The 15,043-nt window shown below is 44.0% G+C and overlaps 1 protein-coding gene across 6 annotated transcripts in view; it reads left to right on the top strand.

The window, feature by feature from the left end:
* Positions 1-7,568: 7,568 nt before the first annotated feature.
* The window catches only part of LOC105496096 (glycine N-acyltransferase-like protein 1), a 59,146-nt gene continuing 51,671 nt past the window's right edge, over positions 7,569-15,043 (top strand). Inside the window, exons 1-2 of one of the 6 annotated variants that reach the window (XM_011766173.3) lie at positions 8,135-8,252; positions 9,375-9,504. Coding sequence is in view for 1 of the 6 variants with exons in the window: in XM_071074564.1 (XP_070930665.1) it covers positions 8,067-8,252 (186 nt within the window). In the remaining 5 variants the exon portion in view is untranslated. The other 5 variants (XM_011766175.3, XM_071074563.1, XM_071074564.1 and 2 more) reach the window with 5 other exon arrangements.

The raw sequence follows: 15,043 nt of genomic DNA, 5'->3' as shown, positions 1-15,043 counted from the left end.
GCCCCAACCAACACACACACACACACACACACACACACACACACACACACACACACACACACACACACACCCTCCTGCTATTCTTTGGCCCTAGATCTCACCTAATGTATTCTACATCTTAATCTCCCTGTGCCTTCAAACTCATGTGTTGTAGAGTCTTGATAATCGCTTTTTAAGGATATTCCCTGAGTTCATCAAAGCTACTTATGAGACATATATCTAAGGTAAAACTTTTCATTTCAGCCCAGATCAGCACTCTTTTTATTAGAATTACAAACACTGAACTTCTTAGTTGCTGGGAAAATATATTGAAAAGGAATTATTATGCTTGTATAGCAATAAATTATCTCTGGAAAAGTACTGAGTGTCCAGAGAATGAGTGAAAATTGTTTCCCCTATATACATTTTTTTCTTTTGAAAAGTATATCCTGTGTATATTCAAAAGATAATGTTTTATAACTGGGGAAATTGCCTCCACTGTGGACTCTTATTAATTCACTTATCTACCAAGTTCTCTTATTTACTGACTTATCCATCGTATTCCCTTATTTACTTTTTATTCAATCACTAGTATTTGTTTCTATTGCTCATAATTGAACACAAATTTCTTTACTACTACATAAAACAAAGCACTAGCATTTTCTCCTGTACCTCAATAAGATGACATCTTCCAATAGATTCATTTCGCTGTTTTGCTCCCTCCTCCCAACCACACACTTAGTGTGCTAAATGAGATAAATGCTTTTATTTCTCTACCCCTCATCCCCCTGAGCCCAATCCCTGGGTGTTTTAGTTCCAGATGTCATAAAATTTTCCTTGTAGTGTGTCGCTTCTATTTAAAGAATTCTTCTTTAAAACTTTTATTACACATTCCTGGAGAGTCTATCATTGTCCATCCAGAGTTAACTCTCTACATAAAATTTGTCCAATTTTTTTGGCTCACCATTGTTTCGTCTCCTTTTTATCTGCTCCTATCTGAGATCTCTGTTCCTATTTGATTAGTTAAAATTCTTTCTCCAATATTTTCTGCATGTAATTATGCTACTAATATGATAGCTGAAGACTCTCAAATACACAAATACCTTTCTTTGACCCTCACAAGAATATAACTTCTGAAGTTTTATAAATCCACAAATATTTTTCTTTTACCCTCAGGGAACTGACGGATGCCCTATGACCCCACATTTTAGGGTCACCAAATTTAAGTTTTTCCTCTTAATACATAAGGAAACTGAGGTACAGAGAAAGAAGGGAACCCTGACCCTTCATTCAAGGTCACAAAGTTAGTAAGAAGTGAATGACTAGTAATGAGGGTTTCAGGTTGAGATTAACAACAAATGTCACAGAAGATAATAGTGTTTAACCCAACTTCAAGTTCATAAAATGAATGGACATTTCCTGATCCCTCCACTCCCAACCCCACCTCAGGTGATTTCAGGACGTGCTGGGCAAAGCTCTCTCCCTCCATCCCCAACCGTTTCTCAGTCAGTGAGGGGTGTTAAGAATTCTTCACTGCCCCTCTTGAAGCTTACATTCTGGAGCAGGGAGACAGAAACTAAACAAAAAATTGAAAAAAAAAAAACAGTAAACGTATTTGCTACATACTGAGATGTAGTATATGAAAAACAACACATGATACAGGAACAGAAGATGATGGAGGAAGAAAGAACAAATAAACAGGAAAAGAGACTTCAGATAGGAGCAGATAAAAGGGAGAGGAAACAGGAAGGGGTCAGAACAGGCTTCCCTAAAAGCATGGCGTTTGACAGAGCGCTGGAGAACGAAGGAAGAGAGTCAAGCACATACTGGGGGTTAGGGTTCCGGTCTGAGGAAGCACCCAAGATGATCCACTAGGGTGAACAAAGAACATACTTGAACCATCATTTAGATTCATCTTCATCTAAAAAATAAGAAATTAAGTGCGCCTGCTATTTAATTATTTAATGTTATTTACAATACTATATATATCTCTATATATCTATAGAGATATGTATAGAGTTGATGCTCAAATCGTTAAAACTTAGGTATGTAAAATTAAAGCTCATAGATTATTCTTGCCTATGGCAGTGAGCTCCTGATAGGCAAGGGTAGATTTCACGCAGCCTCTGTAAAACAGAAGTCCTTAGGCTTTGGCGTCTGACAGAAGTTAAAATTACTCAAGGGCTGTCCTTGGGCAACTTAGTTGAGGTTTCATAATCTGTGAAACAGAAAATGAATTAAATAAAAAGATAACTGAGAGAAACCTATAAAAGGTGCAAAGCCCAATGCCTGGCATTGAGAGATGCTTCACACCTGTTATCTCTCACCCTATTGTCTCTTCACCCTTACTCCTGCCTGGCAGCTCCCCGCTGTTAGCGCCAGAAACACTTATCTGCTAAGAAAACGAAAAGTGCAATGCTGGCTTTACCCCGCGACGCTTTTAAAAACTCCAAAAACCCAGCGTGATGGGGAGTAGGTTTGCCTAGAGACAGGTGAGGCAGCCTTAGTAAACTGAGAGGAAAGTTAATTGTCAAAGAGCGTTGAGCCACTACGAGCAGCAGCAACCTTGGACTAACAGGTGTATCTTAGCGAGCACATGCTCCAGCACATGTCCCTACGCCCATCCCTCCATTTAGCGCCATAAACGCAGCCTCCTAAGAGAATGGGAAGCTTGGGAGTCTGAGAACTGAAGCTACCATTGGCCTTAATGGATGTCAACCATTAAGGTGAGCCTGGGAGTCGGAGAACAGAAGCTACCATTGGTTTTAATAAACGTCAATCTTCACTCGCCGCTTTTCTTCCTCGCCTCCTTGCCCCTTGCTATTCTGGTAGGCTGGTTTTCTCTCGCCATCTGCTGGCCGGACTCGGGAATATACCAAACGCATAAAAGCGCCTTCCCCTGCCCCGAGTACCTGCAAACCTAGGGCTGGGCACGGTTTTTAAGGGCTTGGCTCCCGTGCCCGGGGCGGTGCTAAAAGGGGGCTGCCTGCGCCAATCTCATTTCCACAAGATGCAAGTACAGAAGCAGCGCGGACGCCCGGAAGGGGTCACAGAGAGGCAGGCAGGGCGGTTGACCAGCCTACTGGCCTCACTTCTGAGAAATGTAAATTACCGAGCCACAGTCCAACCAACGGTATCAAAACAGAATCTCTACAGATGGAGCTCAGCGAAGCTGAATCTCAACCCCACCCTGGAGAACTTAAATATATTGGGGGTACCCAGAATCCCCATTTTTAAAAACCTATCCAAGTGATACCTTTGAATGTTAAAGTACAGAGAATCACACACTGGCAGAACTCTTTAGCTTACAAGTAGGGAATGAAGACCACCCCCCCCCCAAGAGGAAAAGGAATTCACCCAACGTCTCTCTGCAACATCCTAAGAAAACGTGAGACTCTAAGGTTAAAACCCTAACTGACAACCATTCCCTCCCCCAACTAGTCCTCTGACCTCTAGCAAACTATCCTGTCCTAATCTGTGAAATAGGAGCAACAATCACACCTACCCCAGCGGGTGGCTGCGAATATCAAACGGATCAAAATGAGTCAACTACCAAGCACCCCCGACTGGAAGTAGAGGTTGAACTGAATCTTGATTGCCCTACCCCATTCATCTCTCAGTATCACTGTATGAGGATGGAAGTGAAGCCACCCAGCCACACATTGGTCCCAAACCATGTCCACCTGCACCCGCAGCTCAGTGAATATTTCTTTTCTTGAAGACAGAGAGAGGCTCCTTGGAGCCTCTGGAGTCTGAAGGTGGATGTTTCCTTCCTCATGAGTGTGTTGTCCTCCTAAGATAGGATGGGCAACAGGGTCTATATGGAAAGTATTGGCTGCCAGGGCTTCAAGGCTGGCTCCTAAGCGGTTGCTGGAGGGTTAGAGACCCCACTCCAGCTCTCTGTGAAATCAGGCAGCTTGGTAGCAAGAGTGAGTGAGGTGAGCCCACTATGAACCCACGGGAGGAGAGAAAAAGAGCATCCCATCTAAGCTTTTACATACCCCATTGCAGGCTCCAGAATTTGATGCCCAGTCCCTTATCTCTAACCCATCCCCAGAAGCCAATTCTCCTTAGCCCTTCCTGCCACTTCTGCCATTGTACATCCAGATGGTTCCCTTCTCTTCTATCAAACTCCTGCTCATCTCTCATTCATCAAGTCCAAATATAAATCTTTCTCTGTGATATGCTCTCAAGTTAGAGGGCATGGTGCCTTCCTCTGTATTCCCAGAACATGTTGTTTGCAACTCTAAATACAGACATCAGCCTACTGAACTCTAAATACAGACATCAGCCTACCGTTAGAGTTCAGGAGCATCCTTTAGGGGTTCCTGGAGAAATCACTTTCCATAAATGCTGGCCTTATTCCCTAACTTCACCAGACCTGACCTTAGTGCTTGATCCATTCCCACCTCTCCTGACCATGTAAGAGACCTTTCCTTCTTTATGGGTTTGAGAAACACAAAATGTCCCAACCACCAGTTACTTGGCCAGAAGTATTCTTGTCACATTTATAATAACATCCAGCCAACCAGATGCTTTGTGCCAAGGGAATGTTCCTTTTCAGGGCAAATGCTCTGTCCCCAGGAATGTGAGACAACTTCCACGGCCCCATGTAAGTACTACCTGGAAGTGAGGCTTCCTTGGTGGCTCAACAGATTCCCTGAGCATCCCTACTCTGTCACTCATGTCAAACTGCAGTGGGATTGCATCACATCTCTCAGAGCACAGCTGCAAAGAGGAAAGCAAAGCTGGAGCTCTACTCTCTGAACCCATAGCTCTAGGCAGTTACTTTCTCCATGAGGGTCTATTTTATATATAAGGAAGAAATGGAAGATTGCTACCAAAAATGACATCATGTTACTTATTCCAATCGTGTGGTTCAGTTGCTACTCCAGTGATAAGCGAATAAAGAGGAATTAGAAGCATGGCTATTCCTAGGCTCAAGGGCCAGGGAAGCTCTGGAATTGGGTTTGTGGCAGTGCTGCCTGGAGCGCCATTACAAAGGGACAAGAGTGGTTCACTGGGAGGTAAAATACAGGGCACTTAAGAGACAAGGGGTCTGGGAAACAAGGCAGACTTTTGCATTTATCATTTGCTGTAAATCTGTCCATGAACTTTCTTCTCCCTTTTAATTTTCTCTGTACTTTAATTACGTTTCTTGTTGGGGACAGGCCCCCAAACTGGCCATAAACAAAATCTCTGCAGCACTGTGACATGTTCGTGATGGCCATGACACCCATGCTGAAGGTTTAGGGTTTACTGGAATGAGGGCAAGGAACACCGGGTCCACCCAGGGCGGAAAACTGCTTAAAGGCATTCCTAAGCCACAAGCAAGAGCATAAGCCATCGGTGCCTTAAGGACATGTTCCTGCTGCAGATAACTAGCCAGAGCCCATCCCTTTGTTTTGGCCCATTCCTTTGTTTCCCATAAGGAATACTTTTAGTTAATCTATAATCTATAGAGACAATGCTTATCACTGGCTTGCTGTCCTTAAATATGTGGGTAAATCTCTGTTCGAGGCTCTCAGCTCTGAAGGCTGTGGGACCCCTGATTTCCCACCCTACACGCTATATTTCTCTGTGTGTGTCTTTAATTCCTCTAGCGCTGCTGGGTTAGGTCTCCACGTCCGAGCTGTTCTCGGCAATTTCTCAGGCCTGGCATGGTGGCTCACATCTGTAATCCCAGCACTTTGGGAGGCTGAGGCGGGCAGAGCACCTGAAGTCAGGATTTCGACCCTAGCCCCATCCCTACTAACAATACAGAAATTAGCCAGGCGTACTGGCAGGCACCTGTAATACTAGCTGCTCAGGAGGTTGAGGCATGAGAATCACTTGAACCCAGGAGGTGGAGGTTGCAGGGAACAGAGATCATCTTCCTGCGCTCCAGTCTGGGTAATAGAGCAAGACTCTGTCTCAAAAAAAAAAAAAAAAAAAAAATTCTCAGTTAATGGCCAACATTGTTACCATCATAAGCCCCAGCTTCCCCGTCTTTCTCCCTCCATGTGTCTTTTATTTTGATTTATGTTCTTCTCTACCAGATTCAGCCTCTGGCCCCTTCTTAAGGCTCCCCGGCCATTCACCCTCATGTGTTGAATGCCCACTTCCCTCCTTATTTTTTAGTTGGCGTGGATTAGCATCTCCAAGTCAACATGTCAAAAGTAGTATTACTGATACACGCGCACACACACACCCCAGTCCTGGCATACACAGCGTCTCCTTCCTCAGTCTTCCCCATATCAGTTAATGGAGATTTTATCTTTCTAGTTGCTCAAGTCAAAAGCCTAGGAATCATCACTGAGCCCTCTTTTTCTCTTATTTATAGAATATCCATAAGCAAATTCCATGTGCTGGCCTTTCAAAATATATGTGGAATCCAGCCATTTCTAACACCTCCACCATTACCACCTGAGGCGGGGCTCTGAAATCTTTGCAATCCTGGGACAGACTCTTAGCCGCCTTCTCCCTTCCACATCTACTCTTGTCCTCCCAGAGTTTGTCCCCCGCACAGGTGCCAGAGTGATTTTTAAAAATATGTCAGTGTATAACTTATCCCTTGCTTCAAATCCTCCATTTAAAATAAATTTCACATTTAAACCAAAATCTGGACTTCTTCATATGGCCAACCAGGTGCTTTATGCTAATGGAATGTGCAGATGCTTCTCCCTAAGGAGCGCCTTTTTCCAGGGCAAATTATCTCCAGTGACGTCAGGTAATTTCGACAACATCATTCTGTACCACCTCTTGCTTTTCATAGCTTTTTTCCTCCAGATTCTGCAATGAAAAGAAAATCAAGTCTCCTTGTGCAATGATTTATTCTCTGATATATATTGGTGCCAGTCACGTGTACTGCTTTCAGATGATTCAAGAATAACAGCGATTTGAGAAACCTGTGGTTAAGTTTTCTCTTCTCTTTTTCTGTATAAAATTATTTTTACCATTATACTTCCAAAGTGTTCTCTTTCCAAACACCACAAGGCCCGTGTAATTTAAGCAGTGATTTTAGGGGTCTCTGGATATTTTACATTAAGTTCAGAAACATGCTCATGATTATTCCACCCAAACTATCAACTTTTACATAAATATCTGTCGTTCTATAAGTTATAAAATAATTGTCACCATCCCCCCCTTAATCAACCATCTTCTCCCCCTCTCTGACCAACTTTTCAAACACCCACTACTGAAGGCATCTCCTATTCAGGTTCTTAGTAAGATGTTCTGTTCTTCAACAGTAAGATGTTTTCTCAAGCCCCATGCAAAGCATTTCTTTGATCCTCACTTTGGGGATGCCCAACTCTGGCATCTTCATCTGAAGGGTAAACTTCCGCACTCAGCAAAGCGCGTCGTGGGAAGCCGCCTAAGCAGAGCTGGCCTCTTTCTTGTCCAGGTTGGCGTTGTCTGTGTTCGCGAGGCCCTCCGCGAAGTTGGATCATTTGTGGAGCAGGCCGACTCCCTCTAGAGCTCCCGCTGACGGGGGTGCAGCCGGCTCTGGGACTGGCAGTCGGGCTGGAGGCTGGGCTTCTGCGTCCTCAGGGTGGAGCTGTGTCTGCTGCTGCTGCTGCCGCCGGATGCCGCCTGGATGCTCGTCCCGCCACCGCCGCTCACCCTACAGCGGCAGAATGGCAGCAAGTGCCACACACCAAAGCACCCGGGCGGGCTATTTGCCCTGCGGCTCCCGCCAGCGCGCTACTCCTGCGCAATCAAAAGGCGGGCAAAGCGCGAAACCGCCAGGCGCCTCCCACCCCCACAGCGGTGCAGTAGTTCCTCCTTGGCCTCCACTCGGAGACAGGGGACGCTGACGACCCGAAAGCAGCAGGGCAGTGATTGCTTAGTTTATCCTGGGACGCGGGAGCTGGCCATGGACTAAGTGGTGCGTGTGGGCGGGGGGGAGCGGGGGGGGGGGGGTCGCCGGGAATCGCTAGGACCCGGATGGACCATCCGGACAAATAGGGAGGGTGGGCGGGTGGTGCGCAGACTCCACACGGCCTTCCGACCCACCTGAGCAAGGCGCAGGTGTGCGCTCTTACCCCTTAGCATCCCTGCAATCACTGTCTCCAGAGATGTTAATTGGCTTCCAAAGTGGATGAGAGATGAGTCATTTTCATCAAATGAGAGAAAACAGCCTCCAGAGACTCTTTGTCTATTGGCCAGCGAGAAGGTCAATTCCCAGGATCCTCCCGCTCAGGGACTTGATCTTCCAGGCGAGAAAAGTTCAGCTGAGAGCGACAAGAGCTGCAGGCACCGGCACGTGCACTGTGTGGGCAGACTCTGGTTCTGTGAGTGCTTTTTCTGGTCCTGGGTTGGCCCTGGAGTTCTCAGGGGGATGGCTGGCAAAGCCAGTATGCAGAAGGACCTCAGCCCAAAGTCAAGGAGGTTTTGGATGGAGAGCTGGGTCCCGCGCCCGTTGTGGTAATTCCCTTCCCGCCCCTCAGCGTCAAAGGCCAAGAGTTTTACTCCTGAAAAGATACTTGGAGATTGTCTGGGTGTTCCTGAATCTCAAGAGAGTCGCTGGACACTGGTGGGTCCTTTCCCTGCCCGGTGCCTTCACATACTTAGCATGAGACCAGGTTCAATTAAGCAGAACAGAAACTTTATTCACTGATCAAGGAATGGAGAAGGGAAGTTCCTGCTCAAGATGTGTGGAGTGTAGTGAGGTGGTGCTTTTTTAAGGTCTTTTAGGGCTTGTAGGTGGAGACTGAGGGCAAGGGTTCTTGGAAAGAGGTGGGGCTTTCCAGGAAGAGTTGACTGTGGCAGTCTCATACTTTCTGTTGCCCCTCAGCATTACATGTGCCTAGCAAGGTGCATTTTTCCCCGGGGGGCAGAGATTTAGGTATGGTAATTAGCAAGGATTCAGGTTAGGGTAGCACTGCTGAGCTCGTTTCCCATCTTGTAGCGCGGTGGTTGCTGACATCCAGTTTTTTTTCTGTAAGCAAGCAGAGCTGCAAATACAGGTTACCTTCGTAGGTTCTGGGGCATTAGGAAAGAATTTAGGTCATGCTGGGGTGACATAGACAGTTGTTTAAACAACGTGGTGCGCATTTGAGGTGGGGGTTATAGGGCGAGGCAGATAAAAGTGCAGATTCCACAGCCACACCCCGACATACTGAATCAGAGTCTGTGAGGGTGGGATCTGGAGTCCTTTTTAAAAAGCTCAGAGGAACCAATTCACAGGAACAATGAAAGTTTGATCTGAGCCAAGCTCCTTAATTTAGAAATGAGGAAACAGGGATCCTTAAAAGGGATACAGGGAGAGGGTTGGAGGAAAGTTACAGTATAATAGTTTTAGGGTGGTTGTTTCCTGGCCTTGGGAAGTTTTCTCAGCCACTGCTCTGATCAGTACACAGTTGAATACTTTAGGGGAACCTTCCCCATATATCCTGAGTTCTCTCTCTCTGCAGGTCTCCCGCCAGGTCTGTTGCCTGTGATCTCTTGTACCTTGGTCTTTCAGCTTTGTCTCCTTAAATCTTGAAGTCCAACTAGCTTTGCCTTGCTGCCCTTCCTTGAGACACTGGCCTGGAATCCTTCAAGGTATCTGCTTATTCTTGAGCTTTCTTCTAGTCCGATGTTATTTTACATGGAAACAATTTTATACTTTCAAAGCTTGCATTTATTTGTTAGGTGAGACTAGAATTAGGGCTAATTTTGTCCCACTATGGAAGCTATAATTTCTGAGTACTCTCCCTGACACTTCATGAATTATGAAGTTTTCTAGTCTGATTTTGAGAACTGAAACTATTCCTAGTCCTGTATGAACCTCAGAAATTGTTACATCTACTCATTTTGGGTAGTTGTTTTCCTGTTCCCTTTCAACAGGGTAAAACAGGAGGATTTTATTGAGTGCATTCAGACCCACAAGATTAACAGCCAAACACTGGTCCCAGAACAAAGACAGCACCTGACTTTTATACACAGTTCTAAGATGGGCTACCTTGAAACAAGCTTACAGCAGTGTGAAGTGTAGTGGCATGAAAGCAAGGATACAGAGGCAGAAGAAAGGCAGTCAATCAAATTGTGACAGGTGCATAATTCAGGATTACATGTGACTCTTGTTATGGGGCCCAGATGGCTGTTATCTAGGCTTACTCTAGTGCTTTACAAGGGCTTATCTCATAACCTTCACTATGGCGCCTAGATAGCTGCAGTCCAGGCCTGCTCAGGCATCTCATGACCTTTCCTGTGCTGCTTCGATAAAAACAGAATACTTGAAGTTACTAGTTACAGAAAACAGAAATCTATAAACTCCTAAGTTTATCTAAGGATATCAGGAATATTGGATTAGGGGCCTATACTACTACTAACTTTAACTAAGTATATCAACAAGAACTGTATGTCCAAATAAGGTCACATTTTGAGGTACTAGGGTTTAGGACTGTAACATGAATTATGAGGGGACACAGTTCAACCCATAACAATCTTATGTGGCAAAACTGGCAGTACAGATCAGTGGAGAAAAAATGAACAATTCAGTCAGCATCGCTGGAACAGTTCATTATCCATATGCAAAATATAAAAAGTGATACCTACCTACTTCAAGCTATATACAAAAAATTATTCCAGATTATGAACTTGAATGGTAAGAGCAAACCTTTACAATTTTTAGAAAAAAAAAAACAATATATCCTATGAAAGATGTTCTAATGACAGAAAAAGGTTAATAAACTTGACAACATGAAAATTAATGTCTCCTGTTCTGTATGACAACAGAGAATGAAAAAATCAAGAAGAAACTTAGAATACATGTTTAATACATGTGATGAATAAGGAATTTATGTCTACAATATTAAAATACTTGTAGAATCAATACTAAAAAGAATAACAGTTCAGTAGAAAAATGAACAAAACACTTTGGGTGGCAGAGGCTGGCGAATCAGGAGGTCAGAAGTTCCAGACCAGCCTGTCCAATATGGTGAAACCCTGTCTCTACTAAAAAAAAATACAAAAATTAGCCAGGTGTGGTGGTGTGTGCCTGTAGTCTTAGTTACTCAGGAGGCTGAGGTAGGAGAATTGCTTGAACCTGGGAGATCAAGGTTGCAGTGAGCCGACATCATGCCACTGTATTGTGGGTGACATAGGAGACTCCATCACAAAAAAAAAAAAAAAAGAAAGAAAAAGAAAAATGAGCAAAAGGCATAAGCAATGATTTTAGAGCCTGAAGCATGAAAAAGTGTTCAATCCCATGAGTAATTAGGAAACTACTATTGAAACCCTCTATAAGATGCCCTTTGTCACCCACACAATTGACAAATATTAAGATATGGATAATACCCAGCTTTGATGAAGACGTAGTATAATGAGAACTCTCATTTCTCACTGGTGGAAGTGCAAGGTGGTACAACAATTTTTTAAAATAATATGCCAGTATCTATTATAATATATTCATAGCAAAACTGTCCAGTTTTTAGTAGAAAAACCCTGAAATGTGCATAAGCATTTGATTTCTTCAGTGAATTCTCTCTAACTGTAAAAGTGGATGGAGAATTTCATCTACTAGAATGAACCTCAAAAAAGTAGTACAAATCACAGAACACATTCAGCTGGATGTGTTTATGTAAAATCAAAACAAGCAAAATGAAACAGTGTACTCTTTATACTTTTACTACATATGTATATGTCACTAAATAAGTATAAGACACTAATAATTTTAAAACAAATTCAGACTTAGCGGTTGTCCATGAGAATGAGAAAGGGAGATAAGATGAAGGAGAAACACTCTGTATGCCTCTAATAATTTGTAGTGTGCGATTTCTTAAGTTAGGAAGGAGATACACAGATGTTTATTATATGAAATATAGGGTGTCATAAACTGCTTTTGCATGTAGAATATATTTCATAGTTTTTTAAAAACACAATATATAAGAGATAAAGAAGCTGAGGAGTATCCACAGGATACTAGCTTGGGTAGTCAAATGGGTAACGACACCATTGTCAGATTCAGGAACACAGGAAGAGGGGCATGATTAAATTTTATGACTCTGGTTTTAAAGGCATTAAGAGTGAAATGCCTCTGACATATCCAAGAGTGGATGTCAAAGACACAACACAATATTAATATCTGGAGCTTAGATGAGAGTTCAGTGCTGTGGAGATACATTTGGGCAATAAATATTTGAAAACATGAACTGATGGGAGAGCACCAAGATAAAAAGGAATTCACTATTCCTAAAACCTCAGCTCATTCAATTGCACCTACCTACTAAATGATCTAAGCCCAGCTGTGCCTCCTGATTTTACTCCCTCTAGGCTTACTCTTCTATTTATGTAGACTACATACAATACTTCAGGCTTCACAATAATTTCCTTCTAAGTTATGTTCATGTATTATTTTTCTGATTCTTTTTAGTCATCTATCTGTGTTCTCTTGTAGCTCACCGACATTTTAAAGACAATTATTTTAAATTCATTGACAGACAGTTTATAAACCTTATTTCTTTAGGGTGAGCTATTGGTTAAGATTTTTTTTCCCTTTGGTGGTATCATTTTTCCCTGATTGTTCTTGATCTTGATTTTTAGGCAGTGCCTTCATGTCTGCACATTTGAAAAACAAGAAACTTATTCTAGTCCTTGCATACTGGCTTTTTCTGCAAAAACCCTTTCCCAGTCATCCAGCAACTTTTGGTAGGGTGTCTATTGTGGTCTGTAGGTAAACTTGTTGTGGAAGTCCTCAGGCAGGCTGGCTTTGTGCCTGTGTCAGCAGGTGGCCTGGTTCCTGGGTCTGTACAGTTGGGCCTGAAGCCTGGATCCACTGGAGTGGATCTTTTCATTGGATATGTGGGGATGAACACGAAGTTTATGTCTATAAGGGCTGCAAAGAGCCTGTACCAATAGGTGCTGGACTGAATCCTGGCTCCACAGGGGCTAACATGGCTCTCAGGTGGGCCTTGAGCCTGTGTCTGCAGGGGCTGGCCAGGTTTTAGAATGAGCCTAGTGTCTGAGTCTGCTGGGAAGAGCCTGAAAACTGAGTCCATGGGGACTGTCCTGGTACTGGTGCCGGATTGTAGCCTGAATCTGGGAAAATGGGCCTGGGATGTTGGTAGATGGGGGCTGACCCGGAGCCTGAGTCTTCAGAGATGGTCATAGAGTCTTGGTCCATGATGGCCAGCCTGGCATCATGGTCAGGTGAATTCGGCCTGTACCCTGGGTCTGCTAGAGCACAGCTGAGCCCTGAGTTTATTGGATCCTGGGTCACAAAAATCAGCCTGCAACCTGAAGCTGGCTTAGGGCTGGGGTGGGATGGGTCCAGTTTAGAGCCTGAGACCATAGGTGCTAGACTGGTGCCTGTAGCCACAGGGGCTGGCCAAAACCTGTGGAATGGCCTGGAGGCTGGGTGTGTGAGATCTGGCCTAGAACTAAGGTCTTCAGAAGCCGGCATGGGCACTAGGGCCACAAAGCCTGGCCTGGGCACTAGGGATGTAGGAACTAGACTGAAACCTAGGTCCACAGAGGCAGTCCTAGATACTGGGTCTGTAGGAACCATCCCAATACTGGAGTCAGCTGTGATGGATCTGGACTCTGGGTTTACTGGAGCATGAGACCATAGGAACTGGCCTGGAGAGTGGGGTGGCAAAAACAAGCATAGCCCTAGGCAGGCCTGGGGCCTGAGTCTGTAGATTCTTGCCAGATACCTGGCTAAGGACTAGGGCTATAGCTGCCATCCTGGAACTGGGTTGGGCCTGAATCCTGGATTGCTGTGAGCCAGTATAGTCCTAGGGTGGACTTGGGGTCTGTGGACACAGGGGCTAACCTGGCACTAGGCAGTCCTAGAGCCTGTATCCACAGGGGCCAGCCTGGATGTTGAATATATGGAAGTTGGCCTGGTGACTAGAGTTACTGGGGCCAGCCTGGTCCTGGACTGGGCTGAAACCTGGAGTTGTGAAGGCCGGCTTGGTCCTGGGAGTAGTCTGGAGCCTGGAGTCACTTGGCCTGGACTAATCCCAGAGACAGTGTGACACCTAAGGCACTGGGGTAGACCTGGCATTAGGATATACCCAGAAACCAAGTCCACCAGGCAAGCCTGGAGCCTGAGCTGTGGGATCTGGTCTGGCTCAGTCTGCAGGTACCAGCCTGGAGATTGGGGCCACAGGAACATACCTATTACTGGATTTCACTGAATCAGGCTCTGTGTTGGGGTCCAAGGCAAAGTTCAGTGCTCACTTCCCTTTTCTTCTTCCACACACAGAGTGCCTCTCTCTGTGCTCTGCTGCCTGGTGTTGTGGGAGGGGTGACACAGGTAATGTAAAATTGTTCTTCCTATGCTCTTCAATTCATCTTTTGTTATTTCTCTGTTACACACAGATTCTGTAATCCTTTACCTGGTTTCCTAAATTCTCATGAAGGTATTTTTGTGCATAGATAGTTGTTTAAATTGATGTTTCTGTGTGAGGATAAGTGATAGAAAATCCCATTCTGACATTTTGCTGATGTCCAGTTTTACGGCATCCAATCAGATTTCTATGTAATGATTTTCAAAGTGCCTCAGCTGCATCAGAGACGGTTTTCCTACTAATTTGGAAAGAAAGATGGCAGATCTGATATTAAATGATCTTATCAAACACACATATATACCCACAATAATAATAGAGCAGACAAAAATTTGGTGGTGATGAATATGTTTACGTTATAGGTTGTAGTGATGGGTATGTATTCATCTGTATATTGTATGTATTCATCTCTATGTTCATCAGGATTTACATACTAAACACATACAGCTTTTTGTATGTCAATCATACCTCAATAAAGCGGTTCTACAAAAAAACAGATAAAAACAATAGAGGAAAAATATTATTGGCGTCTTTCTCCATGAAGTATGACTTGTATTTCAGATTTCTGATCGTTACTGAACTTCCAGACTTTCTGATGATAAGTATAATAAGAGAAATAATATGTTGGCCTAGAAAAAATAAAAATACATATTTGAAGATGGATTAATCAAATTTTCCCTTAAGATAATATTACTTGTTGTTCAAGATATTCAAGCCAGTACCAGGCTAGAGGGAGAGACAAGTTTCCAGATCAAATACTTTTTATAAACTAATTCAACTAAAGTCTCAAGAGGAAGAGACTCATGATG

The sequence above is a fragment of the Macaca nemestrina genome, chromosome 12 (genome assembly GCF_043159975.1).
Source record: "Macaca nemestrina isolate mMacNem1 chromosome 12, mMacNem.hap1, whole genome shotgun sequence".
In the NCBI taxonomy this organism is placed as follows: Eukaryota; Metazoa; Chordata; class Mammalia; order Primates; family Cercopithecidae; genus Macaca; species Macaca nemestrina.
This window is presented reverse-complemented; position numbering and strand designations above follow the sequence as displayed.